Source organism: Penicillium diatomitis, assembly GCF_028827545.1.
Source record: "Penicillium diatomitis strain IBT 30728 chromosome Unknown utg000001l_segment0_segment0, whole genome shotgun sequence".
Taxonomy (NCBI): domain Eukaryota; kingdom Fungi; phylum Ascomycota; class Eurotiomycetes; order Eurotiales; family Aspergillaceae; genus Penicillium; species Penicillium diatomitis.
The window spans coordinates 3,504,695-3,531,179 of NW_026623173.1; the positions used below are offsets into that span (position 1 = coordinate 3,504,695).

Here is a 26,485-nt window from a genome sequence, read left to right on the forward strand (position 1 = left end):
CCGTGCTTACGTGACGAGGTTGAGCCTTCCATGGAAGCTTCCTGAGGTGCACCGTCGTGTCGTGATGTTGGGATGAACAACCGGGCCTCAGGCATCAATAACGGCTGTCTCTCCGACTTGCCAGATAATCGAGCTTATCTCCCCCCGGCTCTCAGCTGGTGTGATTTAGGTCACATCGATTACCTGCCTTTGACTTTGAATCGATCTCGCAGTAATTCCAGGCAATGAAAGCACAGTCTGTAGCAGCGAGTCTCCACCATTATTGAATTATCCAGTCGATTCACTGACGCCCTCACCGCTCAGTTGCTTCTCACTAGCGTCACCGCATTCCGCCGGCGTTGTTAGTGACCTGGTCACTTCCATAATGCGAATGACAACCCCTCATACAATCGGTGTCCGGAAGGTGGCTTGAGAATTGTGCTGCTTGAACGGGGGCTCAGAAACATACATCAGGGCCTGTACGACCAGCGGTGATGACATCCAGAGTCGAGACTTGCGGATCTGCGGCGGATCAAAAGTCGACCGGACAAACGCCAGGGGCTCCGCTGGACGATATGGCAAATGGCCCGCGGATCAACGAACAGGGCGCGCCATATATTCCAAGATCGACCATGCTCATGGATCGTCAATCCGATCAGAAGTCCCCAGCCGAGAAGCAGCCCAGGATAAATGGCACCGGGGATAATGCCGATGGAGCAGTACGCGACGAATCAGTTGACGACACAACTTCTTCAAAACTACACAGCCATCGGAGTGAAGGCCTAGGTATTCTTGTTGAGTTATCGTCGGACGATACGGCGGATAATGGCCGGGCGACTCTGTTGGAAGGTTCTAAGTTGAAAGCTGCCTTGGCCGGATTGGCAGAAGAGACACCACTTGAAGCTGCCGATGACAATGACCCAGTCTTGACCCTATCATCCGACAAGATCCAAGAGCTCATAAGCTCTCCAGACTCAATACCCATTCGAACAGAAGATGCTCAGGTCAACGCACCAAAAACCAACACAGAGCGACGGCATGAGAACAAAACACTTCGGCCTGAGATACGGGAGTCAATACTACAGTCCCTCCAGGAAGCCTCACTTCTTGACCGCAACTTTAAGACGAGGAATTCGAAGAGCTCTACTCTCGAAACGCCAGCCTTGCCTGTCAACTCGGCGTTTCACAAGACAGTTGCCAATGGAAATATTCGCAATCGTCCTCACAATTCTCGGACGGTCTCGACTCCTGGGTTATCTCGACCTCCTCATCTCCAGTTGCACAGTGAACGTATAACACATACATGGGCTTCGCGGTCACGGCAGGAGAGAAGTACACTCGATCGGGATGTGGGTGGCCATCTTGCCGCCTCCCCTCAAATCGCAGAGTCTCCTGCAACTCCAATGGCACCTGTGTCTATTCCGATCCCGCCCGTTTCACTACCCACATACCTTCAACTTGAATTAGCTTCCGGACGACCATCTCCCCTGTATATCCATCGACCTTCGTCCACTGATTTCCCCTATGAATCATCAAGTGCTAAGATTGAACGATTGATGAACTTCCTGATTCTCCCCGGAGCCCTGGAGCAGGTCTTGTGTTTCGGCTCTTTCGCATGTCTTGACTCGTGGCTTTACTCCTTCACAATTCTTCCGCTGCGCTTCATCAAGGCCGTGTATATTTTGTTTGAATCGTGGATGAAGAACCTGAATGCTGAGTTCTGGTCAATTTCAGGTTTTGTGATTAACGGAGTTGGGCGCGTTTGGAAGAGACGAACGCAGAATGGCGAGAGACAAGAAAGCGAAACCGACGCACTTCCTCCAACGGCCAGTGAATCATCCGCGGAGCAAGATGTCACTGGCTCCGCTGATCACGACTCCCGTCATCGCGACTCTGACCTTTCCAAAAGAAGACACCGTACCTCGCAATTTCGCCGTCATCACCGACGAAGCAAGTCGATCCCTTCAACTCTTCTGCCGGATGACAAGGCAGATATATTGACTGGGTTGCTGATGATTGCGACTTGCTGGGCATTGATGTACTTTGATGCTAGCCGCATGTACCACTGGATTCGAGGACAGGCGGCTATCAAACTGTATGTCATATATAATGTTCTGGAGGTCCTCGATCGTCTGTTGGCAGCAATTGGACAGGATGTTCTCGAGTGCCTCTTCTCGAGAGAAGCCCTTGAGAGAAGGCCTGACGGACGAAGTAAGATAATGCGTCCGTTTGGGCTATTTCTAGCGGCTCTGGTCTACACGGTTGCTCATGCAACGTCCCTCTTCTCCCAGGTCATGACCCTCAATGTGGCAGTCAATTCTTATTCAAATGCCCTGATGACACTCCTTCTGTCAAATCAATTCGTCGAGATCAAATCCACCGTCTTCCGCAAATTTGAAAAGGAAAACTTGTTCCAGTTGACGTGTGCTGACGTCGTTGAACGATTCCAACTCTGGCTCATGCTCACTATCATTGCGTCTCGCAATATTGTGGAGACAGGGGCCTTCAACTTCATCGGCGATCTAGGTTTGGGCTCGAGCCTTTCCGGCCAGACTTCTACCAGCACGAATAGCACTCCCTTGTCGACTCCCCCAAGAAGTGCATCGTCCATCCTGCCTCAGGCCTTCACCTTCTTTCCATCTTCCATCCTCGCATCTGTCAGCAGTGTCAACTCTTTCCTACCGACATTCGGTCAAGTGTTAGGACCATTCCTGGTAGTCCTGGGATCTGAGATGCTCGTTGACTGGTTGAAACATGCCTATATCAACAAGTTCAACAACTACCGACCCGCTCTTTATGGGCGATATCTGGACGTTCTAGCCAAGGATTACTATACCAACGCCTTTGGCGACCAAAACTTAACTCGTCGTCTCGGCCTCCCTGTCATCCCGCTCTCGTGCCTTTTTATCCGTGTATCAGTGCAAACATACCAAATGTTCCTCGCTTCAATGCTTCCACAACACCCATCTTCAACAGCGCTCACAGCGACATCCCTGGCAGCCATCCACAGAAACCACGCGCCTGGCCCACTGCCGTCCACGGCTCCCCTGACGCTTCGCAACGTGATTCCCGTCTCCGTCGCCCACGTCACCTCGTTCTTCAGCACTCTCGTCGACAACGCCATGCCCTCACCAGCACAATCCGTGCAAATCTTCACAATAGTCCTCCTGTTAACATCATACATCGTCCTGTTGATTCTCAAACTCCTCCTCGGGATGGGTCTTCTCGCCTTTGCCCGATCCCGCTACAAGCGCATGAAACTTGCAGAACACGAGTCTCGGAAGGCCCCCTCTTCAGAGACTCCAGCTCACGATCAACCCGCTCGGAAAGATAGCTTCAATGTCGAGGGCAGTCGACGGGCCGGGGGCTGGGGCATGGTTGAGCTGGGCGATGAGAAGCGCCGCTGGATCTATGGCGATGATCCAGATGGTTTGCGACGTGTCAAAGAGAAAGAGGACCGCGATAAAAACAAAGACAAGGATCTGAAGATCGATCATGTTCATCGGTACGAGATGGTTGCGAAGAAAATCTGGTGATCTTTGTCAAGGTCGACTAGTTGCGGTTGCTTCAATATATGTATGAGCCGAATGTCACGTCTTTTGTGTTCTCCCCCTACTGGATATTCGGGAGGGATGTCTGTCCTAGTCACGCTTTGCTCTGCTCTCGCTGACATGCTAGATCTGCGATCTGCATAGTGCATACGAGGTTGGCACAATCCACTTATGCACAAGCTTTTTGAGGCTGAGATGTATGTACCATTCGCACTAGAGGCCCTTTCATATGATGCTCCAACTATTTCATTCAAAGACCAGAGGTTATTGGGGACCGTCGAAAGACGAGAGCCATAAGGGAAGTACTTGACCGCTACTGCGGAATTCAACGAAACTACTAATCCCTGCCCAAGAGCCGACGCCACTTGCATATCTTTTGCCCTGAATGTGCTTTCCTTTACAATAGACGTTATCGACGGCGCTGAGGTAAAACCCCCAGATGCGAAAACACCCTCGTCACTTGGAGCCAGTTTTACTATTTTGGAATTGTAGAATGAGTTTGTACTGATTTCCCACCCTTTTTCGACGTATGGGATAAGACGCAGCCGGCAAAGAGCCGAAAGAGAGGCATGGTGAGCTCGAATCGACGAAACGAGAAAAGCACCAAAGCATTGCTTTTGCTGTCATCTTGACAATTCAAGACAAGGCTAAACATCAGCTACATAACATGGAAGAATAAAAATAAAGCGAAGAGCAGAAAGACTGGAAGTAAAGTTTAGAGAAACAGCTCGAAACCGCCCGAGCAACACACGGCAGACAAACCACGGCCAGAGAGCACACCACTAGGAAGACATTTGGGAAAGTACCACAAGAGAAACCGACGGCAGAAAAAGAGTAAAAAACATGACGAGAGTAGTTGCAGACGTGGTAGAAAGTCATGACTAGTGGACCAAGATATCGCTGTACTGGGCGGTTCAGGTTAAGCGGCTGCTGTCTGCCCGATGGTGCGGCCTGAAGCGGGCAAGAAAAGATACAAGCTGGCGTCGGTTGCAAGAAGCCCGTGGCAGCGATGAGTGCTTCTTCCACTACCGTTTTCGTATATCACGCTTGCAAGCGGGAAACCTTTCATTTCTTCTTACAAGTTCCGGCACGCTCAGGGAATCTAATTATTGGCGTTGGTCCGAAGTCTCTCTCTCTCTCTCTCTCTCTCTCCCCCTCTCCCTCTCCCCGTTAGGGCTCGGCGAGGTCATCAACCCGTTACTTTGTCAGAGCAAAAGCGTCAGACGTGTGATGGAAAGAAACAAAACAAGACCGAGTGATATAGGACTCTTAAATGTGGGTTAAGCCTCTTGTATTGAGTACTACATGTAGCAGTACGCTGATCTAGCTATGCAGACGAGGTGGGGAATATCATCTCGTTATGCAACTGGCCTTATGTCGCCCACCTGCATCGCTCATTGTTTGAATACAAAGTCACGAAATTTATCGAGATCATGCTTGTTGACGACTGGAACACACGGATGAATTCCATCTTGCTAATGTCGTTCGAGGCAGATATGTCATTTCGACTATGAATGTATCGTATCTATTTGCGAATGATCTATGCTCAAAAGGTATGTCATGCATATATGCCTGCTCCAGGTGGCGTGCTACCAGCTTAGAAGTAGCCGGGGAACAACCAGTCGAGCTTCTTCTTAGCCTCGGAACTCCAGTTGGTCTGGGGAGTGCTGACGCCAAACTTGATGGAACCAGCCAGGTGCTTGCCGTTGACCAAATCCGCGTGCTCATCAGCGGCCAGCGCATCGAGAACAGCGGTCACAAAGCGGCGAGCATTGGCAGCGTTGGACTTCATGTTACCCATGACCATCTCAACGGTGACATCGGCCGAGTCGTGCCAGCAGTCATAGTCGGTGGACATGCAGATCATCTGGTAGGCGATCTCGGCCTCGCGGGCGAGCTTCGCCTCGGGTAGGACAGACATGTTGATCACACTGCCACCCCACGCGCGGTACATGTTACTCTCGGCGCGGGTAGAGAATTGGGGACCCTCTGTACACATAAGGACTGAGTCAGTTCATTTGTTCCCCCTTTCTCTTCTTGTTTTGAGTCGTGGACTTACCCATGCAAACGATGGTGCCGCGATCGTGCAGGACGACACCGTCGCCCTCCAAGCTGTGTCCACACTCGCGGACCACCTTGGCCATACCCTCATCGAAGGGATCTCCAAAGGGAACGTGGGCGACAACACCACCCTCGAAGTAGGTCCATGGGCGAACACCCTTGGTGCGGTCAATGATCTGATCGGGAATGACAAAGTCGCGGGGCTTGATGGCCTCCTGCAGACTGCCGACGGCAGAGAAGGCGATAATGCTGCGAACGCCAATGGAGCGCAGAGCAGCGACGTTGGCACGAGCAGGCACCTCGTGAGGGGCAATCTGGTGGTGGAGACCGTGACGGGACAGGAACGCGACCGCGACGGTCTTGTCGTTGTGCTTGCACTTGTGGTGCAGGATAGTGATCGGGGAGGAAGGCTCGCCCCAGGGAGTCGACACATTCAACGAGGCAACCTGGGTGAATCCAGGAAGCTCACGAAGACCGGTGCCGCCGATGACGGCGATGGAGACGGGCCCTATTTCAAGTTGCGCCTGTCAGCGCTGCGACATGGTGGGGTGAAGCTCAGTGACTTGGAGGGGAGGGGAAAACATGCTCGATCTGCATGTTTGATGGGCTATACAGACCATCGTATGTGGAAGGAAGGTCGGCCATTCTGCGCGCGAACTGCTTGGCCGTCTCGATTCTGACGAAAGGCTTGGATATGGTCGAAAGAGAGCGAATGCTGGTGGTCCAGCGCATCTTGAGGACAAATTTTAGATGGACTGCCCCGCTTCCATTGGGTCGGGAGCCCCACGTGTGCAGTGGGTGCCTGAGGCTTAAAGGCGAGTCCGCTTCCGAAGGAAGTTTGTTGATCCAAACACGATCCACACGCTCTTCATGACGACAGACAGGTGGTTAATTGTTCACCAGGAATCTATGCGACTGACTTGTGCACCGACAGAAGTACATGTGTAGTAGCGTTTTGACTTCAATATCGATCTACAGCTGATCTGCGACTGTGATATATCCCAAGATCTACATCAGCCACCGAATGGAACTAGTCCCGCCTGAATCGTTGTTTACATATTTCTTCCATAGACGTGGGAAGAGTTCAACCATACTGTCAATTGGTAAGGGTTCATCATCGTCTAGGCTATGGATCGCATTGACTTGGGTGTAATGTGAACAAGCCACCCATTTTGTTCACCCCAATGGAAATTGGCCCCTGCAAGAGCTTGCTTTTATCGATTTTCTCGCGCTACAATAGCCTTTCTTACCCGAAACTACCAAAAACTTGTCATCTGCGAAGTTCAAAGCCCTCGCTCTACAGCAGAGAGCTCACGCGGGCTTCCATTCATAATGATGCGAACCCTTGTGAGTCGGACCGGGATCTTCTCCAGGCACACCCGGCTTATTGTAGCCATGCGCACCAAAGTAATCCATCTGGGCCTCCATGAACTTGGTCGGCAAGGCAGTTCCTCCAGAGTACTTGACATAATCCAAAGTTGCCGACAGGGCCGGAATGTACTGATCGTACATGATTCCTTCCATGACAATCGTCTTCAAAGCCGGCAGATTATTGTGCAGCTCCTGGGCAACCTCGTCGATGAACTTCAAGTTCATAATGTGCTTGTTGGCCGTCAGGGCCGGTTGCAACAGGTCTGCGATGTAATCGGACTGGATGATACAACCTGCGCGCCAGATCTGCAGACAGTCTCCCATGTTGACGGCCCAGCCTTCATCCTTGGAAGCTCGGGCGATGAGCTCCAAGCCCTGGCAGAAAGATGATAGGAAAGTGCAGTAGACGGCTTTCCGGAGCTTCTCAAGGACCGTGGCGCGGTCTTTGATATTCTCCATCGGTCGAGGACCCGGCACCTGGATCTTCTTGGCGACTTCGACGCGCTCGGCGCGGTTTCCGCTGGCGATGCGCATGTAGTGTGCTGCGGCGAGGGTGGGAGTAGAAACGTGTCGAGAAGCAGATTCCATCAGGGACCAAAGAGGCGTTCCCTCGGTGCCGTCGTCGTCTTGAACGACCTTGTCAAGGACGTCGTCCAGCACATAGCCATCGCTGTCGCTGGTGCCCTCGCCAAGCCAGTCGCCCTTCTTCGTCTTCTTGATTCGCATGATGTCGGCTCCGATCCGAATCAGGAAGTTGTTGCGTAATTCGCCCTGAGAGTTCCATTGCGTGAAGACATCGCCAATCTGCTCATAGTCCATCCCCAGGCCGTAGTGCATGTATGACCATGTCTCGGCCAGGGCTGAGAGCATGCCGCCCTCGATGCCATTATGCACCATCTTCACAAAGTGGCCAGATCCGCCGGGTCCAATGCGAGTCACACACGGTGCGCCCGACTTGGGATCCTTGGCAGAGTAGGCCTCCAGAAGCGGCATGACCAGCTCCAAGGCTTTGGCATCACCTCCGGGCGACAGACTCGGACCCCGTCGAGCAGACTGATATCCACCAGACACGCCCATCCCGATCCAGTGTACGCCGATATCCTGACATTCCCTCTGTCGCCGTTCGGTGCGACGATAATTCTCATTGCCTCCATCCAGGATAATATCGCCTGATTTTAGATCCGGTTTGATCAGTTTCAGGACCGAGTCCGCGGGCTCGCCGTGGGTGATGGAGAACATGAAGAGTTTCCCGATTCCCTGACCCTCGAGACTGCGGGTGAATTCATTGATGTCGGTAAAGCCCTGGATCTTGCCTTTCATCGTAGTCGACTTTTTCGTCCAATCCATGACTTTTTCAACATTTCTCTTGTCCACGTCCCAGACAGATACGTCCAGACCCAGCTCGGAGAAGGCAAAGGCCATCATGGAGCCCATACTCCCGACCCCTACGACTCCGATGCGCTTGAAGTTTTTCGTGGGATCAGCGGATGCGGATGGCATTTTGAATCAGTTTTGGGTTAACAATGTCTTCTCGATATGGAAAAAAAAAATTTGTCCGTACGTGAGGTAATAGGTAGGATATGCGAGGTAAAGGTAGGTAGATGTCGCTTCAGAACGATAGCCTGATGGAAGTTCATCAAGGATCTACTACTAATGCTCGGTAGATAATTACAGCCCTGGGATATACCTCGAATCCCAAACTTAATGATGGCCACCGGTGTATAGTTCCGCGGGACTGGCTATGAGTGCTGTCAATATGTGATCAGCGGCAATCGGGAGCATGAGAGGTCAAGAGAAGCCAAATAAAAGAACCAATTTGTCCGGCCAAACATCGTCCGGGCGGTGCTCGAGGTTCCAGCCCGGCATAAGGTAGCTGGGTTGCTGATGGAATCAAGCGTGCGTCGGCGCTGAAGCTCGGATGATGTCGATTTGACGACAAAGGCAAGGAAACGCCCCGCGCTCTCACAACATCATTGCATCATGATCCATGCGGGTACCAAGTGGTGGAAAGCGCCAGATGTCAGGCCGCGCTGACCCGAGACCAGGTTGTAGTGTTGATATACTAAAGTTTGACCACAGATCTTCTGGCTTGAACAATCACAATCACAATAATAATAACGGAACGAATACTTCAAAGTTGTATGGAAAAAGCATCACCACAACTCTGAATCACAACCGCCACATTCCCATTTATCTGCCAATCGCGATCATACAGCCATGACTTCAATTACAGCCTCGTCCCTCCAACAGATCCCTCTTTCTTACGCGTCCTGCTCCATCGGCTGCGGTGCAAGCGACACTTTACCGCGCAGACTCGAAGCCATCGGCAAAGCAGGCTTCACCGCAATCGAACTCTCCTTCCCGGACATTCTCGACTATGCCGGGCAGTTGAACGGGTACGAAGTTCCGCCCGATGACTACGAGGAATTGGCGAAAGTAACCCGGCAGATTTACGCCGATTGTAAAGCCAATGGTGTGACGGTGATGATGTTGCAGCCCTTTGCGAACTTCGAGGGGTGGCCCAAGGATTCGCGTGAGCGGAAGGAGGCTTTTGAGAGGGCCAACGGCTGGATGAAGATTATGGAAGCTGCGGGGACGGATATGTTGCAGGTGCGTCGGGTCTAGACAAGAGATCCTTCCCCGTATATCCCATTGATGGTTTTGGGGTTCCATGAACTATTCCGCTAACTCAACGCATCTCTCAAATGTTCTAGGTCGGCTCCACGGACTCACCTGCAGGCAAGATCTCCACAGATCGCGCACAGATTGTGTCTGATTTGCGCGAGTTGGGCTCCATGCTCGCAAAGAATAATTTTCGCTTGGCCTACGAGAACTGGTGCTGGTCAACGCATGCCCCAAGTTGGAAAGACGTCTGGGAAATCGTCCGTGACGTCGACATGCCCAACGTGGGTCTCTGTCTCGACACATTTCAAACGGCAGGTAGTGAATGGGCCGATCCAACATGCTCCAGTGGATTGATCGAGAACGCCTCCGCGGGAACCGTGCAACAGAGATTTGCTCGCAGTATGGAGGAGCTAGCGCAAACCGTGCCTGCAGAGAAGATATACCTATTGCAGATCTCCGACGCGTATAAGGTTTCCCCGCCTCTGGAGAATAAAGACGTCAAGGGGCTAAGGCCTCGCGCGCAGTGGAGCCATGACTATCGGCCGATGCCGTACGATGGGGGCTACTTGCCCATAATGGATGTCGCGAAGGCGGTCCTGAAAACCGGGTTCAGAGGATGGTTCTCAATGGAGATTTTTGATGCTGGTCCGCAGGGCAAGGGGAAGAAGTACGAGATGGAGCCATTCGCAAAGAAGGCTATGGAGAACATGCAGAAGCTGTTGAAGGAATGTGTCACAGAATCTTGAAAGTATTTGATAAAGAGATCAACAAAGAGACACTGAGTTGGAATCGAAGTGGTAAATCAATTGAGGGATATACTACAAAATCTCACATCGGCGTAGCCTTGTTGAGCGACACTGTAAAACGAGAGAGACAAAGAACGGCACCAAGATCGAAAACGCCGAGGGTAAAATGCAGGATAGAAAAGATCAAACAAATGGGTGCTCGACGCCAGATATTCATGAGCCATGAGTTTTTTGAGGTACTGAACATGCGCCGCCTAGTTGGCGTTGCTTGGATAGGCAACGGTATAGGTGGGGACAAACTCCTCCTTGACGGAGCGCAGGCTCACAAAGCGAGACAACAAGTTGGCACTGCCGGCCTTGTCGTTGGTGCCACTGGCACGCGCACCGCCGAAGGGCTGCTGGCCCACGACAGCACCGGTGCTCTTGCAGTTGATGTAGAAGTTGCCGGCAGCGTTGCGGAGGTGCTCGTCGGCAAGTTGCACGGCCGCACGGTCACGGGCAAACACGGAGCCAGTCAGGCCGTAGGTCCCGGTAGTGTCAATCTTGTCACAAATCCTCACAAAGTCGGCCTCGGTCGCGTCATTGTAGGCGTGAATGACCAAAACGGGGCCAAAGAGTTCGCGCGACAGCAGAGGGTGGTCGGGGTTGGAGGTTCGGTAGACAGTGGGCTGGATGTACCATCCCTTGGAAGAGTCATAGGTACCACCGGCCAGCAGTTCAAGCTCGGGGTCATTCTTAGCCTCGTCAATGACGCCAGCCAGCTTGTTGAAGGAGCCCTCGTGGATGACGGGCCCACAGAAGTTGGCAAAGTCGGAAGGCTCGCCGACCTTGATCTGCTTCACCTCGGCGACGACTTGCTTCACAAAATCGTCGGCGATAGAAGCGGCAACATAGGCACGCGAAGTGGCACTGCACTTCTGGCCCTGGTACTCAAAGGCACCGCGAACGGTCTGGACCGCGGCGTTGCGCACATCGGCTGACCGGTGAATCAAGTGAAAGTTCTTGCCCCCGGTCTCGCCCACAATGCGGGGGTAGCTGCGGTACTTGCCCTCCGCCACACCTTGCGAGATCTTGCCGTAGAGCATACGGAAGACATCAGTGCTGCCGGTGAAGTGCAGAGCAGCAAACTCTTTGTGGGCGAGGACGGTGCTGGTGACCTCCTCGGCGTCACCAGGCACGAACTGGATGACGTTCTCCGGGAGACCCGCCTCAAGCAGAACCTTGTGCACAAACCAGTTGGAGGCAATGGCCGCGGGCGAGGGCTTCCATAGCACCACATTACCCATCAGAGCGGGCGCACCAGCCAGGTTGCCACCAATGGCGGTGAAGTTGAAGGGGCTGATGGCGTAAACGAAGCCCTCCAGCGGACGGTATTCGAGACGGCTGCGAGGCACACAAGTTAGTTTGTGGCGCGACCACGCTGACGGAATGATGGAGGAGGGGTAATTTGCGCGCGAACTCACTTCCAGACTCCTGGAGAATTGTGCACGGGCTGCTGAGAGTAGAGCTCCTCGGCATATTTGACGCTGAAACGGAAGAAATCGGCCAGCTCGGCGGCCGAGTCAATCTCAGCCTGCCAGGCATTCTTGCCCTGGCCATGCATGGTCAGAGCCATGACATCGTAACGGTACTTGGTGGCGATCAGATCGGCAGCCTTGAGGAAAATGCTGGCACGCTCCGAGAATGGCGTAGCAGCCCAGGCCTTGCGAGCCTCAAGCGCGGATGCAATGGCAGCCTCGACATCGGCTTTGGAAGCGTTGGAGTAGGTGGCGACGGGGGTGTGCGTGGCAGGGTTGTTCTGCGTGAAGGTCTGAGAAGAGTTGATCTGCGCAAAGTTAGAAGGGCACTGAGGAGTGTATGAACTGTGCTTCTCAAGCTGACCTCCTTGCCGGCAATCTTCAAGGGCACCGAGATGGGTGCCGACTGCTTGAATTTAGCCAACGCTTCTTCCAAGCCCTTGCGATCAGGGCTTCCAGGCACATAGTGTTTCTGTGGTAACCCACTGTCAGTATCTATACCGTTAAATTCTGGATATCCGACGGACTCACGTTGGGCTCGTTGTTGATTTGAGGCACCTTGAACGAGGCATATGTGTTCAAGGCACGGGCACTGGAGCTAGATGCTCGGCATGCGAAGCGCGAAAAGGGCCGCGCACCCGCTCGCAGGACGGTGGTCTGCATTGTCGATGTGTAGACGCTGATTACCAGATGAGACCTGGATGAGAAGAGAAGCTGAGTCTGAGAGCCTGGTAAATACTCAGATTGGCCCGAGGAGGTGCTGGTAGTCGACCGGGGAAGAAATCTGAGCAAGAGAGTGAAACGAGAACCGAGCTGTCTGAAATGCGGGGAGCCGAGTGCAAGGCGGGTTGGCTACCGGGAGTGATCCCGCCCGGCAACTTCACCAAGTCTTCGAAAGTAGTACAGACGAATGAGAATGACAAGCCACAGGCACCATCATGTCCTTTCCAACGGATCCACCGGAAAGTCCTCGGCCACTAGCGACTAGAGGCGGGTCCCGACTCAGATCGTAGTCAGCAACAATTGGAGAGTGCCAGTCCCACCTGCGGTCCAAAGCTGCTAGGCCGAACGGGGTCAATGAGTGTTCCTCCTCTCCAAGGCAGCAAACTCTTGGATGCTGGGCATTGGGTGTCTTAATGCTGCAGTGTAGCGATTTACATGCGGGGGCTTCACAACAGTGGGCGGGGGCTTCGATCGAGTCAGGTGATCATTCAATTCCGAGGCAGAGCCGTCCCGAGTGGAAGGAGTAACATGACGTAATGACATGCTGTCCAGTGTTTAGTCACGGGCCGGGAGTCCGGGACCGCTTCACACGCTTTCTCTCGGCTGGTCGCCAATCCATCGAGATTGCCAAGACTTACTCTAATCGACCACGGGTGGGGCTGTCCTCCGTCAAACCTTGTCATCCCCACTCTCACCGGCCCGGGTGCACGTCTTCTTCCCCATCTTCGCAGGGAGAGGGTCCGCTTATCTGAGGCACGAATGAGTGGATCACTGTATCGCACATCGTCCCTTATCTTTCGTCTTTGTTTTGACGATAGGCACTTGGATTGCATGCATTATCGGACTCGACAGTGATACTACTGTTCGCTCCGATTCCTGATCACTGAAGTCTCCCGTGGATAATGGAGTAACGGACCTCCCCTACTCTCCGGGGTTGAACCCTGATCGACATGTTCTCGATGGGTCAACGGTAACTCACTCCCTTTTGCGGAAGCTCCTATCGACTGTCTTCACTACAGATTCATTCCCACTACAGAACCGTACGGCAACTCAACACAGAGTTCTTTACACCAGCTTTCAACTTTACATTTTCTCTACAGGCTTCCAAACACACTTCAGTTCTCCGACCGTTCATTAGAGTCGTTGCCAGTCCTTTGTGTAAGCATGGTAAGATTCCACTGATATATTGATATTGACTAGTAGATGACCACACGTCAAGTGAACGACCCACCGTTTGCATTCTTGCCCGTGGTCGAGTCTCTTCTTCCTGATTTGCACTCTTGGTTTGAGCGGGCGCCCGGCACTGGAGGCGGGATGGATCCTTCGACCCAGAAGTGGTCAGCTTTTCGGCTTTTGTACCAGGTTGGACCGAAGGCATGGGCCAAAAGTACTACGGTATGCAGTCTGCAGTCTGCACTGTGCACTGTGCAGTAGGTTACTCCTCAGGTAGTAGTGATGCACCAACTAGGGCGGGAGATAGCAGGGTCAGAGGTGAAACACTACTACAGTAGTATACTTTTAGAAGTGGCTAGTTAGTAGTTAGTACTTAGCTCTACTGCTCTACTGGAGTTGAGGTTGCCAACTTGAATAAGGGGTCTTGACTTCCTCTGCTATTACCGCTTGGAGCTTGGATAGGGGGACCGTGAACTCAATTCCATCCCCCGCAACATTAGTTGACAATCGAGGCATACATCATCATGCATCATTGCGGCAACGTCTACTCTTAGTGATTTGACAGGTCTCGAAACACGGCTCTAGGTTTCGAACACGGCACGACTCGCGCAAAGACGCCATTTGTATGGATGGCGCCTTATAGGATTTGGGAATCCAAGATTGACTGGCGCAGTACTAGTGATGGTTGATTTAATGCGATGTGAGGCTTCTTCATTTGCTAGAAGATTATCGATCTTCTTACTCGTGGCTTTCATCCCAGCTAAATGGAAGACAGGATGTACATCCTGGCTCTACCTAGTCCACGCAAGGTGATTACGTTCAACCAAGATCATCTTGTCATACTGTACTCCAGCGCTCCCAAACATTTACTGTACTTGATTCTACATACTAGGTGCATTGAGCAATGTGCATGCCTCATCGGTACATAGTACCCTGTACGTACCGATGTCATGAACCACGATACGATGTCAGACTCAGAAGCCTGTTCTCGGCCGATGTGACTAGTCGATAACGAAACTGGCCATTCTCAACTGTCAGGGTAGTCAAGATTGAAAGCTGGCCCGAGGATAACCGGGTTCTCATTCATACTTTCTCTCTTTTCCTGCCCTCAGCTGGCGATCCACGAGGTCTTGTGACCGACGGGGGAACATGCACGTGACCTGCAAGCGATCGATAAGCATCGGTGGGTCCAGCAGGTGCTTCTTTTCTTTCTGCGCAGGGCCCGGCAACAGAGCCGGTCGCCATCGGCCCGGATTTGTATGGAATTTCCATGGGGGTTGCTGCAGGTGGCCACCTGATCTGGAGGGCTGGCGTCGGTACGGTTCAAGCTGGAGTAGACTGGGTGGCCCGGGGATGGGCCATTTGTGGGCGTTGGTGTACTTAAGTATTAAAGTAGTTTGCCTCTGGTCTTTTTTGCAAGAGACTGTTTGGCATATCTATCTGAACAACCATCATACTTCTTGACCACCACCTTCTCGGAGTCCTGCGAACTTCTTTCCCCTCCCCAACTATCAACCCAACCCTACACGGGAAGTTGAACCATACTCCAAAGAGTCTCACTTCCACACATCACATCATGAAGGCCGCACGTGCTGTGCGTATGCCGGGCGTCCAGGGCCCCAGCCTTCGGACACGCTCGCGACTGGTGAGCGGCACCAGTAACACCAAGTCCTCCGCCGCATCGACTACGTTACTGGATCCTCTGTCGCCGTCGTCCACCTCATCGCCACCTCGCCGGGCGCTCAAAGCGCCTCTCGCCAAGCTCCCGCTCTCCTCAGTCTTGCGATCTCTCTTGATCCTTTCCGTATCATCTTCATCCCTCCTCCTCAAGCCCTGCATCTTCGCTCTGTCACAACTCGCGCATCCCCGGTCAGCACTGCTGGATGTCTCCAAGAACCCGCTGCTGAATTTGATCGTCAAGCACACCATTTACAAACAATTCAACGCCGGCGAGAACAAAGCCGAAGTACAACAGTCCATTCAAAACATCAAATCTCTCGGGTGCCGCGGCGTGCTTTTGGGATATGCGCGCGAAGTCCTCGTGGGCGAAGGCCAGCAAGGTGCCCGCGATGAGAAGGCGGCCCTGGCTGAGATTCAGACATGGTTGGACGGCACGCTTCGAACCGTCGACATGGCCCAGGAGGGGGACTTTGTGGCCTTGAAATTCACCGGAATGGGCAACGACGCTTTGAGTCTGTTGCAGAAGCAGGCTGATCCTACCCCATTCATGGACGAGTCGATTCAAAAGGTCTGTGACCTGGCCATCTCTCGCCGCGTACGTCTCCTCGTCGATGCCGAAGAACAGGCTGTGCAAAAGGGCATTGAGGCATGGATCATGAAGTATCAGAAATACTGCAACTCTCAGACGCCCGGTCGTGCCATCTTCTTCGGGACTTACCAGGCTTATTTGCGTTCCACTGGCGAGACCTTGGCCCGTCACTTGGAGATTGCTCGTCGGGAGGGATACACTCTGGGTGTCAAGCTCGTCCGCGGTGCCTACATGAAGACGGAGCCCCGTCACTTGATCTGGGCCGCGAAGGAAGAAACCGATCGTTGTTACGACGAGGTCGTCGAGGCTCTCCTCGCCCGCAGGTACAACTCGATGCTGCAACGTCCCTCCCCCGACACTCCTGCCGAACTGCCTCCTGTCAATCTCATCATTGCAACCCACAACCGTGAATCCGTTCGCAAGGCTCACGCGATCCGTGTGCGCCAGGCTGCTCGTGGCGAGGACCACGGTGTCGACCTGAGCTACGCTCAGCTCCAGGGTATGGCGGATGAGGTCAGCCTGGAGCTTCTGGAGGGCTTCGAGGATGCCGAGGCTGAGGTTGGCATGAGCCCTATTGCTGCCCCCAATGTCTTCAAGCTTCTGACCTGGGGCTCCGTGCAAGAGTGCATGGGCTTCCTGTTGCGGCGCGCTGTGGAGAACACCGAGGCTGTTGGCCGTACCAAGGACTCCCAGATCGCCATGATCAATGAGTTGAAGCGCCGCTGCCGCAACGTCTTCGGAGGAAACCACTAAGCGTGCCTGTTCCTCTTGATATTCCTTCTTCCCACAACTGGACGGACGTGTCTCGGTGGCCGTCCTGATTTTGATTTTGATTTTTTTTTTTCTCTTGTTTTCCTTTCGTTTTTGCAAAGGCATCGCGCATGCTTCGGAGGTGTTAGATGCATCAACACCGGATGGCGTTTCTCTGATCGCATTGTGTCGCGCGGATCACTTGCTCATAGATGGTATTAGCGTTTGTTGTGATCGAGCCACGATCGAGTCTTTATTTTGGTTACTATTCATACCGGTAGCGACGAATCATGAAACCTTTTATCATTATACCACATTACTGTTCGTTCATCTCCTGCGGTCACTGGCTTGTTTCTTTGTTACTCCACTCAACGAGTAGACTAGGTCCCTAGGATCCTAAAATCGAATCGTATTGATATGCTCCAAATGAACTCCACATAGCTTGCTCTGCATGATGCTGCGCCTGGAGCTTAGACGATCGAACTATCATATTTGAGCGGCGCACGACCCCGCTCGGGGAGGGGATGAAGCAGCCGGCAACGCTTACAGCTGTTTGACGGCGCCCCCGCGCCCGGCACGGCGTTCTCGTGGGAATTCACCAACAAAAGACAGGAACTACAGTATCAGACTTTTTGATGATCCTTGATTTGCGCACTGGTCCACTCAGAGGTTGCCAGCGCCGTTGTTTCGGAAGGTCCACTACTCCTCGCTTCCATCGGCCAAGTTGTTCCCGATTTCGCATTGCAAACCAGATCTGTTCTTTGCAGATCAACATGCATATCCTCTCCGAGCCAGATGTGACTCGGGTCTTTCGTGATCTGAGCCAAACTCAATGCCATGAATTCATCAGTATTCTAGGAGACGCCTTGCAAGGTTTCTCTGCCGAATCAAAGTCGAACGCGCCGGCATCCAAGAAATTGATTCATCAGCCCTTGCGCACAGTCTTCTCAACCGCAGCGGACAACTCGTGCATCTTCATGCCCGTCTCCGACACCGCCACAATCGGCATCAAGGTCGTGACGGGTACCAGGGCCGGCATTCAAGGGGTCATCAATATCTTCTCGCCCGACGGCCGTCTTCAGGGTCTCTTGGCAGCCGCCGAGGTCACCGCGTTCCGTACAGCTCTCGCATCCATGACCCTCTTCATTCGAAGCCAGACCATCGGCAAGGAGAACCTGCTCATCTTTGGATCAGGTCGCCAAGCAGAATGGCATGCGCGCCTGGCTCTGCTCCTGTATCCGAACGAGATCAAACGCATCACCTTCGTGAACCGGGGACGCCAGCGTCTGATCGAGATGGAGCGCGACGTATTTGCTGATCTTCGTCAGCGTCATCCGCACGTTACGATTCACACTCTCGCAAAGGAGGGAGCGTCAGCATCGGACTACGAAGAGAATCTCCTTGCGCTTCTGGCCTCATGTGACGTGATCTTCAGCTGCACCCCCTCGCTTGAGCCCAACTTCGCCTACTCTGCGCTTCAGGCCGCGCCGCGGCAGCGCTTCATCTCGCTCATTGGATCGTATACGCCTGAGATGCACGAGATTGATACCGAGACCCTCTTATCGGGCGGCGGCAAGATCTACGTGGACTCCCGATCGGCCTGCTTGGAGGAAGCGGGTGAATTGATCACGGCGGGGATCACGGAGCAGCAATTGACGGAGATGGGTGACCTGTTGAGTGAACTTGGTCCGTCGGAATCACTCGATGTTCCGGCGGGAGCTAATGTCATCTTTAAGTGTGTTGGAATGGGTCTCATGGATCTGGTCGTAGGGAAGAAGACTCTGGAAGTGGGCAAGACGCTTGGGTTGGGAGTCCATGTGGATGGATTCTAGAGACACGGAAGCTATAAAGAGGATGCTCGGATATGCTCGGATTCAACGGGGCCTCGTGAGTATGACTCTGCCTGACTGATGATCACGAAGCTGCAGGTTCATTCATCTTCAACCTCATCCATGAATCCTGTATCACATTGGAGTGATTTTGTTGCACATGCTTATATAAATGTAGCCGCATACCCATCCATCGCGAAGCCGATGCCTTATCCAATTGGACAGAAATTGTATTCTAGAGACCATAGAACGACCCCATCCTTTTGCGTCTTTGCGTCTTAAGGTTGCGAACAGCCTCTTCTGGGCCAGGACTGGCTGTTGAATTCGCAAAATGATTCACCAGCCGAACAAGAAATTAGTAACATGGAAGAAGCAATTTTTTAGAAACCTCGAGACTCATGAACTTGTTGATTTGCGCAAATCAGAATGTGCACTTTACATATGAACGAAGCAAGATGTACCATCCAGCCAGCATGACACCCTGACAAACTACACGCACGTTGACGATCCTTCTCCAACTGCCAAGGCCCTAAGAGATGGAGGAAGTACAGCGAAAAACACGGTTATTGGATCAAATTCACCAGGAGAGGGAAAGATAAGGCCGACTATGAAAAGTACATAGCAGCCGACTGGAGGGATGCGGGAGAATTCAATGAGCAAGAATGGAACAGTATACTGAGTAAAAGCTGAAGGTCAGGTATGTAGTCAGTATATTGTTCACTGGACGTACGGCGGCCGATTGAAGTGCACCCAGGAAGGAAAGGTCATCTTATCAAATTTAGTGACAGACCGAATCTGACAAGAACTCCAACCTTACATCAGTGAGACTGAGCTCACGACGAAGAAATTCAAAGAATGATATCCAGAAAAGACCGTCCGCGAAGACCTAAAAAGACTAGCCAAAAACGACCCGTAGAAAGATAAACCTCAGAGATAAGTTCAAGCAAAACCGGCTGCTTGTGCGGCCCCGGCGCAATGCGGGGCCACAGTTCCATCGTGCAGACGTGCACTCTTTGGAGCCGCCGCAATCTGTACCGACTCGACGCACCAAACTTTCTCTTCTCATCCAACATTCAAAGTCGAACCCTGGCGGTACCTCTGCAATCCCCTCAGCTCCTCCCCTTCCGTACTTTCTTCCGCTCTCGGACCGGCCCAGTGCTACTGATCTTCCTCGATCTCAAAGTCCCTATAACCCTGCCAGCAAGCGCATACCCCGACCGATCTCGGGGTCAACCCCGATTTCCCGCCCTGGCCACCTTCTCCGCAGACCAACGGACTATGCATGACCGACCGGCCGACCGCTGTTTTCATGAAGACCGGCTGTGATGGAGGAATCAACTCCAGCCCCCACGCAACCACAACAGCACCAACCCAAGCGGCCTCGGGTCGCTGAAGAGAATCGCAAACGAGCAGTTCGCGCGTAAGTGGGATGGATCTCTTCTACTCGTTCGTCAAAGCACACCTTCGACCGGCACGCTAACTCCTCCGGAATTGTCTTGTGGAACAGATGCGATGGCTGTCGCAGAGTGAAAGAAAAATGCGAAGGGGGTGTGCCGTGTCGCCGATGCCTGCGCTATCGCCGTCAATGCATCTTTACGCATATAGACCCGACCGAGAAGACTCGCTCGGCCTCGGTCTCGTAAGCTCCGATCCTCGTGTGAACCTCCGAGGCTCTGAGGCTTGGCTAACGAGTTCATATGCATGCAATGCAGACTCCTCGACCGAGCCGCATCTATCAATCGGCATGATATCCAAGAAGCAGAGCGAGTGCGCTGCATGGAACGCATTCTGTCTCATTATGTGCCCAACATTACTTTCGACCTCCAATCTTTGAGGCAGGTAGCGGATGAATTGAAAGGGAAACATCGAGACTCCGAGTCGGATGTACTTTCGACAAGGGCAGATGGAAACGAACTGGAGGATCTTGCGATTGACGAGGAAGACTTCACCATCAAAGCCTTGCCGAACAATGCAACTCGTACGTGTGGATGAGACTTTGAACCGCGCATCGTCTTTCATCGCTTGCTCACATTCTTCACAGAATACTCGGGAGAATTCTCATATCTCAATTTCTCCAACAAGATCCGTCAGAAAATTGACGAATGGATGAAGACAGCAGCTCCAGAGGTGAGCACTCTTACCTTCATTCCAATAAGTTGCCAATGCAGGACGTTTGACTTACGCCATTGGTTTGGTTTAGGCAACGACGGAGGTCGAACCATTCGAAGAACGGTGGCGAGCCACGCAACTTCAATCTGGCTCTTCACTCATCTCCAGCTCGGTAACATGCCTGCCTCCGCGATACGTGGCGGATTTCCTTGTACAAATTTTCTTCAAATATGCGCAAACCAACAACTTTTACGTTGAAGAGGACTGGCTGCGTGAAAAGATGGCCATCTGCTACACAAACCCTGCGGAGTTGTCTACAGATGACGCGGGCGCCGTGTGTGCGCTACTCATGGTGCTGGCCGTCGGAACCCAATTCGCTCACATGGAATCGACAACACCTGTGAATCGTCCACCTCCAACAACCACGACCGATCTAGATCACCACTTTTCCGAGGATGAAGTTGGTCTCACGTTTTACCAGTTCGCGTCCAAATTATTGCCCGATATCATTGCCACCGCATCTGTACGTAGCGTACAAGCCTGCCTTTTGATTGGAACCTACTTACTTCCACTCGACACTTCCGGTCTTTGTTATACATACTTTGGCCTCGCCCTCAAGCTCGCTATCCAAAATGGCATGCATAGGAAGTACCACGGCGAGGGATTGTCAGCACGAATGATCGAGACCCGGAACCGCGTCTTCTGGACCGCGTATACCATCGAAAAGCGTATCAGTATTCTGCACGGTCGCCCGGCCTCGCTGGCGGATACGGATGTCGATGCACCGCTTCCTGTGGATTTCGCGGGAATCATGCCTGCCACGCAACAGTCAAATCATACAAATATGATTGCCCTGATCACGCTTACTTTAAAACTTGGAGAGGTCTCCCACGAAATTTCGTCTCTACGCACCTGTCGCAAAGGGCAGCAGGACTGTCTTGAGCGGCTGCTCAATCTGCGAAAGCTCTTGATAGAATGGTGGTCTTCTCTGCCCGAAGAAACGAGCTGTCGAGATCTCAACCCCGCTGGGCCATTGTTCCGGTCGAATGTCCATCTGAAGCTCGATTACTGTCTTACTCGGATCTTCATCGGACGTCCGTTCCTTTTCAGCAACATCAAGGGCTTGCAACAGGCTTCTTCCCACCCACCGTCAACGTCCAATGTCGGTCCCCCCAAAGTTTCTTCTGGGGTAGCCAAAAACCGGGCAACGCTGGTAACGGATTGTGTCGAAGCAGCGCTCGAGATCATCGATCTATGTCGACTACTTCGAGATGAGACCGGCCTTGCGCGTGCCTCATTCACTGAGTTCAGCTCATGCCGCGCCGCCCTCCTTGTCATCTTGGCGCAGGGACTCACGAAACGCACCGAGCGTCTCGGTGCTGCTCTAGATCAAGGCATCTCCCTCATTAAGATTATGTCGATGGGTGTTGGCTCTGCTCGTTCAGCCGTCAGCGTTATTGAGGCACTCGAGCGGGCTATCCGCCGACTTGAAATCTGGAGCGAGACCCACCAATCCCAAAGCAACGGTGGCAGTGCCGAATCGGCTTATGATCGCTTCAAGAACTGGGAGATGCTCTGGAAAACGGGACCCGTATCTCCCAGCACCTTGGCACTCAAGCAGGAGATCTTCTCTGCCAACGAGGCTGCCCTCGCCCAGGGGATCGCTCACCCAGAATCTGAAATATCCTCTACGGACCCGGCCATTGCAGGCACTCCTTCTGTCTTGAACGCGAGTAGCGTCCATGAATCCCATTCCTACATGAGCAGTCATGGGCGGGAGATCATGGAGGGCGACATTCCGGGCGGTATCTCGATACCCGACAGCTACAACGTACCACACTCATCTTTATCACAAATCCCGCATCTTGGCTTTGACCACTTCGTTTCGAACTTCCCCCAGGAATTGGGCGAGTTCACGGCGATCCCGTGTTTCGAGACAGATACACAGGGAACCATGACAGGACTGCCTATTGGCACTGAAATGAAGACACCGGGAAGTACAGATTCACAGTGGATGCAGTTCATGAACGAGTGAATATGCATCCAGGGTTAGCGTTACCCATTCAAGAGATCTATATATGAGATCTGCCGACGGCCAGGTGCCAACAGTTTTGTTCACATATTGACCGTTGATGGCGAGAGATCTGTCCATCCGTGCCTTATACCCTTTACTGCACATCTCTATTGCAAGTATATTTTTAGTCTGATCTGGAAGAGCATAATTGTGCCAGCTTGGAGAGGAATGAACCTTTTGGAATTTGATAAAACATAGTGCTCGTTAGCGCTTCAATGATGCATAGATATCCCGTCACCCAAAGCATGCATAGACAAGTATTGATAGAGTACAAAACGACTTCGCTAATCGAACACAACCTTCTTTCCCTGGAACTTCACCGTAGACGCCTGTTCCTTGAGCTTCTTCTTGGCCTCCCATGACGGATGAAGTGGGCCAGTGTCCTTAGGTGGACCTCTGGGCTTATTTGTGTGACTTTGTCCAGGCCCACCTTGCTGGTACTCTTGATACGAAGGACGTCCTGCTCCAAAGCCACCACCACGTCCACCTCTGGGGCCTCCGCGACCACCAGGCGCCCCCGTCGCACCCTTGCGAGTATCCCAACCGGTATCACGACTGTATTGCTGCTTCTTCTGCTCTTCCTGAATGTGATTCGCCTTTGCGCCGTACTTTTTCTCCCAGAGCGCGCGGCGGGCTTGTTGACCCATTCGGTTCTTTCGCTTGGGCGGACCGGCCGCTTCGTCGTCGGTAGCCTCTTCTTCGGAGCCTGACCAATAGCCGCCCATCATCAGGGAGGGAAGGAAAGTCGTGCTTTGTACTGGATCTTTGGAAGCCTTGTCTCCCTTGGCCTTTTTGGGTGGTGGGGAGTCCTCGCCTGAAAAGTCTGGGGACGGGGAGCGAGACACTGAGTCGGAGATGTCATCTGCCAAGTTTCGTCGATGCGCGAGTTCATCGTCGCTTTCCGAGCCTGATTCTTCCTCTTCCTCTTCCTCTTCCTCTTCATCTGTGCCGGGGGCAAGACGTGAGTCGAACTGTGCGAGGTCATCGCTATCCATATCCTCGTCCCCGGAGACGAACTGAGCCTCTCCGTCCTCGGAATTTGAGCCTGAATCATGCTTTGCCGTTGCTTTCGTTGACTTCGTTATTCCCGCCCCTTCATCTTTTGACTCTGATATATCGTCCTCTTTCGGCGGCGCGGCAGACTTCTCTTTCTTCACGGGCACCTTTGGCTCGCTGCGCTTTTCTGATTTGCCGGCGGGTAGGTCGTCGACTCCCAAAAGTTTTCGAATTCCAGTAATTATATCGGGCAGGACATTCTTCACGGGTGTAGATTTGAAAAGTCGACCGTACACATTCGACTCTGCCGCGCTCTTTGGGCCATCGAGTTTAACGTTCTTCGCTTCTTGAAATTCTTTGAATGTCGGGGTCTCAGCAACACGTTTCGTCTTGACCAGCTGCTTGAATAGGTATCGCTCTGCAGTGAGTGGATAGTCAATTGCCTAGTCTCGAGTCAGCTTTGACCGAATAACCCCATGGATATTACTCGTTTCCTCCGCACCTTCAAGGCTTCAACTTCCTCCGCGAGGCGCTGCAGAGTCGCGCCATTGTTCTCTGACTTTGCTGTCTTTTCCCGCCGACTCAACTTTTGTCTCTCGAATCCACGCGCTGTCTTAAGGCCCTTGGCCAGTATTTGTACGCCTTGCTCGAACTTGGTTGTGAGTCGCACGGCTTTGATTGACAGTTTTCGGGTATCGAGTCTTGATTGACCGTGAAGCTCGGAAAGCTTGCGCTTCGGCATGGTGAAGTTGTGATATCCTTTCGATCAAAGAAGCGCACTTCGCTCTGTTTCTATACCGCAGTTCCGGGTCATAAAGATGTTATGTGTGCTTGAACGGTCAATCGCAAAGTCGCACTTGCAGTCGGAGTTGAAGCCGCCAAGGCCCATCTTTTTTTTTTCTGGGAGGGCGGGCAATTCTGCCATCTGTCCCCGCCTTCTAAGTGCAGAACTGCTCCGACGCGGCGGTCTTCGTCGGAGTTAGTGTCTTTATGCTCGTCGGACCGCATTTCAAGGGTGATGAAATGAGCGACACGTTCAGCTCTGTGGTTGTCAACGTCAACCTTAAGGTCATAGCATTCAATCGTTACGTCCTGACGGCTGTGATTTTGAGGTGTAACAACAAGCTCTATCTAATGGTGGGCATAATCTTCAACGTATCATTGAACATGAGCTTATGGCTGGAAACATTAGCGGGAAATATGGGGCAATATAGATATAGATCGACTTCGTCACCATGTGCCGCACACTTCTCTCCAGACACATTAATTTGGAATGAGAGCAGAGCGAATTCCGTCTGATGGATTATTCATATGTACATACAAGCTTTAAAACGGAAAGTGATACGCATACAGATTCTTCTCTATTTCTTTTCTTCCTCCTTTGGCTCGGGCTTGGGGGTTGGCAGCTTGAACTAAATGTTGATGCAATTAGCGGGTGTTCTGTATTGGGAAGTTTTCCGGAAAAGTAGACTTACGGACTCGGGCTTCCGGTCCTGACCAGAACCAACAGGCTCCCAGGCAGTGCTACCGCTTTCGAAGTTACGGAAGGCCTGGGTGAGCTCAAGGGGCTCGATAACAATGCGCTTCTTCTCTTCGTCATATCGTAGCTCGGTGTAACCCGTCAGAGGGAAGTCCTTGCGCAGAGGGTGGCCATCGAAACCGTAATCAGTCATAATACGGCGAAGATCGGGATGACCGGAGAAGAACACGCCGAACATATCGTACACCTCACGCTCATACCAGAGCGCACCCTCAAACAGACCGGTCACACTAGGGACGGGAGTAGCCTCATCGGCGTAGGTCTTCACTCGAATACGGGAGTTGTAGCGCACACTGAGAAGGTTGTAAACGACCTCGAAGCGTTGATCACGGGTAGGGAAGTCGACACCGGTGATGTCGGAGATCTGCGTGAACTCGGCCGATGTGTGATTCTTCAGGAAGCTCATGACGGGGATGATGCCGGCGGGAGCAGTGTAGACGGTCAGTTCGTCCTTCCAGACAGTGAACTGCTGCACAAATTTGGGAAGACAGGACATGATGTATTGTCCATAGTTGTGAAGGCCATCGGACATGCTCTGGTATTTGTCGGTGGGGTTGACGACAGGGGCGCGGAGAGGACCAGTGGCTGCACAGAAAAAGCTGGGTAAGTTTTCGCCTCTTCAATCTCAGAGCCGCTCAATTGGTCACATACGGGGTCGTTGCGCCTGGCGCATGTTCTCCAGCTCCGGTGCACTGGGATCTGTGGATGCCTTCGCGGCATAGCGGAGAGATGCTGACGAAAAAGCGCGGGGAGCACTGGACCTCACAGTGGAAGCAACTGAGCGTCCAGAGCTCAAGCGCATCAAAGAGCGAGGGGAAGCCATTGTGGGACGGAGGCAATGGCGACTGTTGCAACGGGCAAGGGTTCGTGATGTGGTTTGGGAAGTTGGACGTTGGATGAGCCTGCGATTGTATCACGTGACGCTGACATAACTCATCCCCACGCTAGGCGCGTTCGGGCAATGCCAGCAAATTGAAGCCGTAGTTTGATTTCCTTCCCTTCTTCCAACTCTTTGACGATTCAGCTAACCTGCCGAGTCGACACCTTTCCTTTCTTACTTGATTTGACCTTGCACCCCTCCGACTTGCTCTTTTCTTTGCCACGAGGCTCGCGACTATTTCTTCCCGCTCGATTTTCTTACCCAACCAACGTATTCACTACACCTGGCGTTG

General features: G+C 52.7%; 11 protein-coding genes across 11 annotated transcripts; 6 read left to right on the plus strand and 5 right to left on the minus strand.

Moving 5' to 3' along the window:
- Positions 1-473: 473 nt before the first annotated feature.
- Positions 474-3,515, plus strand: N7539_000990 (TAPT1 family protein; the record flags this gene model as incomplete). Its single annotated transcript, XM_056930594.1, has 1 exon — positions 474-3,515. The coding sequence occupies one exon, from the start codon at positions 474-476 to the stop codon at positions 3,513-3,515; it is 3,042 nt and encodes a 1,013-aa protein (XP_056794887.1).
- A 1,612-nt stretch (positions 3,516-5,127) lies between these two features.
- Positions 5,128-6,323, minus strand: N7539_000991 (S-methyl-5-thioadenosine phosphorylase; the record flags this gene model as incomplete). The annotated part of the gene is made up of 3 exons (XM_056930595.1): positions 5,128-5,519; positions 5,590-6,099; positions 6,209-6,323. The coding sequence occupies 3 exons, from the start codon at positions 6,321-6,323 to the stop codon at positions 5,128-5,130; spliced, it is 1,017 nt and encodes a 338-aa protein (XP_056794888.1).
- A 579-nt stretch (positions 6,324-6,902) lies between these two features.
- Positions 6,903-8,462, minus strand: N7539_000992 (6-phosphogluconate dehydrogenase, decarboxylating; the record flags this gene model as incomplete). The annotated part of the gene is made up of 1 exon (XM_056930596.1): positions 6,903-8,462. The coding sequence occupies one exon, from the start codon at positions 8,460-8,462 to the stop codon at positions 6,903-6,905; it is 1,560 nt and encodes a 519-aa protein (XP_056794889.1).
- Positions 8,463-9,179: 717 nt separating this feature from the next.
- On the plus strand, positions 9,180-10,333 carry N7539_000993 (sugar phosphate isomerase/epimerase family protein; the record flags this gene model as incomplete). Its single annotated transcript, XM_056930597.1, has 2 exons — positions 9,180-9,572; positions 9,677-10,333. 2 exons carry the CDS (start codon positions 9,180-9,182, stop codon positions 10,331-10,333), a joined length of 1,050 nt encoding a protein of 349 aa, XP_056794890.1.
- A 254-nt stretch (positions 10,334-10,587) lies between these two features.
- Positions 10,588-12,513, minus strand: prnC (delta-1-pyrroline-5-carboxylate dehydrogenase prnC; the record flags this gene model as incomplete). The annotated part of the gene is made up of 4 exons (XM_056930598.1): positions 10,588-11,716; positions 11,797-12,158; positions 12,215-12,322; positions 12,382-12,513. The coding sequence occupies 4 exons, from the start codon at positions 12,511-12,513 to the stop codon at positions 10,588-10,590; spliced, it is 1,731 nt and encodes a 576-aa protein (XP_056794891.1).
- A 2,809-nt stretch (positions 12,514-15,322) lies between these two features.
- N7539_000995 (proline dehydrogenase family protein) lies at positions 15,323-16,768 on the plus strand (the record flags this gene model as incomplete). Its single annotated transcript, XM_056930599.1, has 1 exon — positions 15,323-16,768. One exon carries the CDS (start codon positions 15,323-15,325, stop codon positions 16,766-16,768), a length of 1,446 nt encoding a protein of 481 aa, XP_056794892.1.
- Positions 16,769-17,538: 770 nt separating this feature from the next.
- On the plus strand, positions 17,539-18,597 carry N7539_000996 (putative proline utilization protein PrnX; the record flags this gene model as incomplete). The annotated part of the gene is made up of 1 exon (XM_056930600.1): positions 17,539-18,597. The coding sequence occupies one exon, from the start codon at positions 17,539-17,541 to the stop codon at positions 18,595-18,597; it is 1,059 nt and encodes a 352-aa protein (XP_056794893.1).
- A 972-nt stretch (positions 18,598-19,569) lies between these two features.
- N7539_000997 (uncharacterized protein) lies at positions 19,570-19,920 on the plus strand (the record flags this gene model as incomplete). The annotated part of the gene is made up of 1 exon (XM_056930601.1): positions 19,570-19,920. One exon carries the CDS (start codon positions 19,570-19,572, stop codon positions 19,918-19,920), a length of 351 nt encoding a protein of 116 aa, XP_056794894.1.
- On the plus strand, positions 19,920-22,738 carry N7539_000998 (Zn(II)2Cys6 transcription factor; the record flags this gene model as incomplete). Its single annotated transcript, XM_056930602.1, has 5 exons — positions 19,920-20,014; positions 20,102-20,233; positions 20,307-20,572; positions 20,636-20,721; positions 20,795-22,738. The coding sequence occupies 5 exons, from the start codon at positions 19,920-19,922 to the stop codon at positions 22,736-22,738; spliced, it is 2,523 nt and encodes an 840-aa protein (XP_056794895.1).
- A 323-nt stretch (positions 22,739-23,061) lies between these two features.
- N7539_000999 (BUD22 family protein) lies at positions 23,062-24,515 on the minus strand (the record flags this gene model as incomplete). The annotated part of the gene is made up of 2 exons (XM_056930603.1): positions 23,062-24,216; positions 24,276-24,515. 2 exons carry the CDS (start codon positions 24,513-24,515, stop codon positions 23,062-23,064), a joined length of 1,395 nt encoding a protein of 464 aa, XP_056794896.1.
- A 619-nt stretch (positions 24,516-25,134) lies between these two features.
- Positions 25,135-26,136, minus strand: N7539_001000 (complex I 30 kDa subunit family protein; the record flags this gene model as incomplete). Its single annotated transcript, XM_056930604.1, has 3 exons — positions 25,135-25,185; positions 25,249-25,898; positions 25,965-26,136. The coding sequence occupies 3 exons, from the start codon at positions 26,134-26,136 to the stop codon at positions 25,135-25,137; spliced, it is 873 nt and encodes a 290-aa protein (XP_056794897.1).
- Between the last annotated feature and the right edge of the window lie 349 nt (positions 26,137-26,485).